The sequence below is a fragment of the Triticum dicoccoides genome, chromosome 1A (genome assembly GCF_002162155.2).
Source record: "Triticum dicoccoides isolate Atlit2015 ecotype Zavitan chromosome 1A, WEW_v2.0, whole genome shotgun sequence".
Classification (NCBI taxonomy): domain Eukaryota; kingdom Viridiplantae; phylum Streptophyta; class Magnoliopsida; order Poales; family Poaceae; genus Triticum; species Triticum dicoccoides.
In genome coordinates, this window is record NC_041380.1 from 64190220 (window position 1) to 64194797 (window position 4578).

General features: G+C 47.9%; 1 protein-coding gene across 1 annotated transcript; it reads left to right on the top strand.

Moving 5' to 3' along the window:
* The first annotated feature begins 3067 nt into the window (after positions 1 to 3067).
* Positions 3068 to 4168, top strand: LOC119364602 (BTB/POZ and MATH domain-containing protein 2-like). Its single transcript, XM_037630115.1, has one exon. The coding sequence runs from the start codon at positions 3068 to 3070 to the stop codon at positions 4166 to 4168; it is 1101 nt and encodes a 366-aa protein (XP_037486012.1).
* The last annotated feature ends 410 nt before the right edge of the window (positions 4169 to 4578 follow it).

Sequence of the window (4578 nt, forward strand, 5' to 3'; positions counted from 1 at the left end):
GTCTCCCGCCCTACGGTCGCCGCCGCAAGATCTTGGACGGGCCCCAAGATCTTCAACGACGCAGCTGGCCCGCACCGCCCGGCGGCCCTCTATCTCCGTCGCAGGATCTTCTGACGGCGCCCGAGATCAGTACCTCCGCGCGTCGTGATCACTCGCATAGGTACGTTGCCTCTGGTTCTCCCCAAACACCATAGCTGGGCGCACATGGATGCTGGCTGTGCACGCAATACCAATTCAAAAACGGCTGCTGGGTTTTCTGTGCGTGTGGATGCTGAATTAGTAGTGTGTGTGAGGTTTCTAGTTCTTGTACTGTGAGTAAAATGCTCTCAGATTATGTGTTTGATATTGTGGGATGCATGTTACTTCTTACAAGAACATAATACAAATTTCTGGGAACATGAAAACGATGGATTAAATTACTATGGCCAGTAGGATTCTTGGCTTCTCAGGAAACTAGTAAGGATGTCAGAGATTATTGGTTCAGTTACAGATAATAATCATTGACAATGTATAATTAATATGTTTTAGTTCCAGCGTATTTTCTTTCATGTAAATATGTAACAGGTTTTGCTGTTTCTTATGGCAGGATATCGGCATGGCTGGTGAAGGCATCTCGATAGATGAATTTATGGAGTACGGCTCGATGGTCAGGCAGACATTTAAAAGTGAGAACACAACGTACAAGTTCTACTTAGCGTATGCGAAGAGCAAAGGGTTTGGTGTTAGAAAGGGCGATCTGAAATATAAGTGAAACAAGGAAAATGCATACCGGAGGACGTTTGTGTGCTGCAAACAAGGATATCGTGACGTAAAGCACTTTGATGAAACCGACAAGAAAAGGACGCCAAGGGCACTCTCTCGGTGTGGTTGTCCTGCTCTTTTGCAGGTTGAGCTTCAAGCAAGCACTGGGTTGTGGTTTGTAAAGAATTTTGTTGACCAACATAGCCATCCATTCATAAATCCTGAGTTTTCACCTTTCCTGTGGTCTCATCGTGGCCTGAACGACCCACAGAAGGCGGATGTCATTGAGTACTTGGTTGGTGGACTTCGCACACATCATATAATGGATGTGATGGAGAAGCAGGCTGGTGGTTTCGGCAAGGCTGGATTTATATCTCGCCGATTTGTATAACCATGTTGCATTGGAGAAGAAGAAAAAGATAGAAGGTAGCGATGCTCAGTTTATGCTGAACTACATGATAGCACAACAGATGAAAGACCCAGATTTTTTTTACAGATACACCACAGACAATGATGGGCATCTGCAGAACATATTCTGGGCAGACGCCCAATCTCGCTTGGACTATGTTGCATTTGGTGGTGTGGTGGTGTTTGATAGCACATACCAGTCAAACAAATATAGGTTGCCGTTTGTTCCATTTGTGGGGCTGAACCATCACCGCAGCACAGTCGTGTTTGGGGTTGGTCTTGTATCCGGCGATTTCAGAATAAGCCTCGGTCCAATTTCAGAATAAGCCTTGGTACAGACACAACTAGCAAGTGGCGGTGCCTGGGCCAGAGACGATGGAGAAGCTAGCTTACGAAATCGAGGAAAGAAATGGGGGCCAATGGATCGATGGGTCGGATGCGAGTACCTGCATCGGCCACGACAGATCTGTACGACACTGGTCGGCGTGTAGGGCCTTGACGGCGACGGGGCATGCTGGCAACGTCTCGCCTTAGTCCTCCCCCTTGGCGACCCACTCTACATCCTGCAGCTTAGGAGGGGAACACGAACGGCGGGGACATTTAGCCGCCGACCACAACCGCCGACCAGAAAAACAACTTGTATCATGATTCCTCACCATAATAATAACAATGATTTCAGCTTCTATAGATGTGCAATTTCAACGACTACAAACCCAAATTACAGACCCAAATATCATCCAATGCGGCAAATCAAATCAATCGACAAGTGAGATCTGTACGAAGCTAGTACCTTAGTGGAACTCCAACTCGGCGGCGCGCGGGGCCGTCACGGCGATGGGGCATGCCGCTGCAGCAACGTCTCGCCTTCGTCCCCCTCCCCCCTCCCCCTCAGCCACTAGCTCCAGAACACGAATGGCAGGGCCATCTCGCCGACGATGACTGTGACACCATGGGGGCAACGCCGCAGCGCCCGCTCATCTGGCCGAAGGCGGGGCACCAAACCCTAGCGCCCGCACTGACTGCGCGAAGGGCCGTCACGGCGACCGGGGCTCGTCATCGTCCTCTCGCCCTACCGCGGCCAGCGTTCGATTGGGATTTTTTTTCTCATTCGAGGTCTACCTAAACAGTCGGCCTCATTTCCCTCAGGGAGCAGACGGCGATGGCTAATGAAAAAAAAAGATAAATACGTGAAATTCCACAAATGCCCTTCAATCGTTTTCTGAGGAAACCAGCCCGCGTTTTTGGTAAACAGCGAACTACCGAAACTACCCCTGATAAGAAAATATACTATCGAAAATCTGTGGTAGTATTTCCATATCTGGACCGTCCAAACGAAAATATGAACGGTCAATATTGATCTAATGCACCGTAAAAGGTCTCTATTAATAATCGCTACTATACACGCTGAACCACAAAATAAACTTGAAACCAGGCCACGACAGCTGCGGCAACTCCATCCCTCCCTTCCCTTGTCTAAGGCCCTGTTTGGTTCAGCTTTTATCGACGGATTCCGCTGCCGCGCTGCAGAATCTGAACCAAAGGGCGAATCCAGCAGATTCCGATTTCAGAAATCCGCTGCCAAAATCTGAACCAAAAGCGGAAGCAGCCCAGGACGTGCTTTCCAAAATCTGATTCCATTGCGGGCCAAAATCTGAAAAAGCTGTATCAGCTGGTTTACCAAATGACCTACATCTTTTTCACATCAGATTTTCCACAGCAGATTTTCCACAATTGCTTTTAGAAATCCACAGCCGAACCAAACAGGGTCTAAGCTGCATGTCGTGAGGTATTCACGGCTTAGTTCCAGCACTCGACGGCAACTCGCTGACGCGCTTCCCATTCCCGTCCAGCTCGACTCCAGCTCGGTCCCGAGTCCCGACCCTTGATTGGGCTCGACACTACCTAGCTCACCACGACAATGGCGGAGCTGTGCGATCTTCCTGCTGCTGTTGTAGCGTCATCCGAGGAAAGTTCATATGTGATCAAGATAGACGGATACTCAAGAATCAAAGGGCAAATTCAGCATGGCAACTACGTGAAATCTACCCCTTTCACTGTTGGAGGTAACGACTGGGTTGTGGAGTACTACCCAAACGGCTCCGACACCGAAAAGTATGAAGCCGGCATATCCGTTTTTCTAGCTCTTGCCCCCGCTGGTTCCAAGGATGTGAAGGCAAAATTTAGATTCAGTCTGCTTGACAGGGAAGGCGAACCGGTGGCATCGAAAAGCAAGAACACGTCCGAACACATCTTCAATAGCAAACGTTCAAGCAGGGGTTTTAGTAGTTTTATCAAGAAGGCTGATCTTGAGGGAGCGGCGTATCTAAAGCACGACAGTTTCAGCATCAGGTGTGATGTTACCGTCGTGAAGTATATCCATAGAGGTAATCGGGTTATTGCGATTCCTCCAAGCAACTTGCATCAGCATCTCGGTGACCTCCTCCTAGAGAGCAAAGATGGAGCGGACGTGACCTTTCATGTCGGCGAGGTGAGTTTCTTGGCTCATAGGTCCATACTCGCCGCTCGGTCATCCATCTTTAGAGCGGAGCTCTTTGGCGCCATGAAGGAGAAAGGCGGTAGTCCAATTGAAATCAGTGATATGGAAAGTGATGTATTCAAATCATTGCTCCACTTCATATACACCGACTCACTGCCCGTTCCTGAGACGAGTAGTGGGGGTGAAACACGGAGAGACGCGGTGATGGCTAGCCATCTACTAGTTGCAGCTGACAGGTACAACATTGAGAGACTGAAGCTGATATGTGAAGAGAAGTTGTGCAACCTCATCGACTCCAATATCGTGGCGACCACTTTGGCTCTAGCTGAGCAGCACGGCTCTTATAGAGTCAAAGATGCTTGCTTTGAGTTCCTTGTTTCTCCTTCCAATTTGGAGGCGATGATGGCAAGTGATGGTTACAAGCATCTGAAGAATAGCTTCCCGTCTGTTCTCAGAGAGCTGGCTGCTAGCTTCCTGCCGGCCGAGCTGAAAGCGGTCAAAGATATTATCATGACAATTTAGTAGTGTGGCTCATGATCATTGCATCTAATCCAATAATTTGGTATCTACGTTCTTACCTATTTCATTGTACGGTACTATGGTCTATGGTTGCATGTATGTCTCAGGGGCTAAGGGCAAAACAATGTATCTATATTCATATTCATTTTGCAATCAGAATGCGAAGTGGTAGGTGATACTTGTGTCTTGTATTTGATGGGATGCATCATGCATGACTAGTATCGAACTGGATTTGTTGTGTAGTTTTTGTTACGGTTTTGTAAGGACTTAAAGCTTGTGCAGTTTCTGCTCCACGTGTAGCCAAGTTTTTGATGGACTGAAGTACTCACCTACCTTGCTTAACAAAGATATGAGTAGCTTTGTGATTCCAAGTTTGTATACGGAAAAAGCTTTGATTTTTTTCTAGAAAAAAT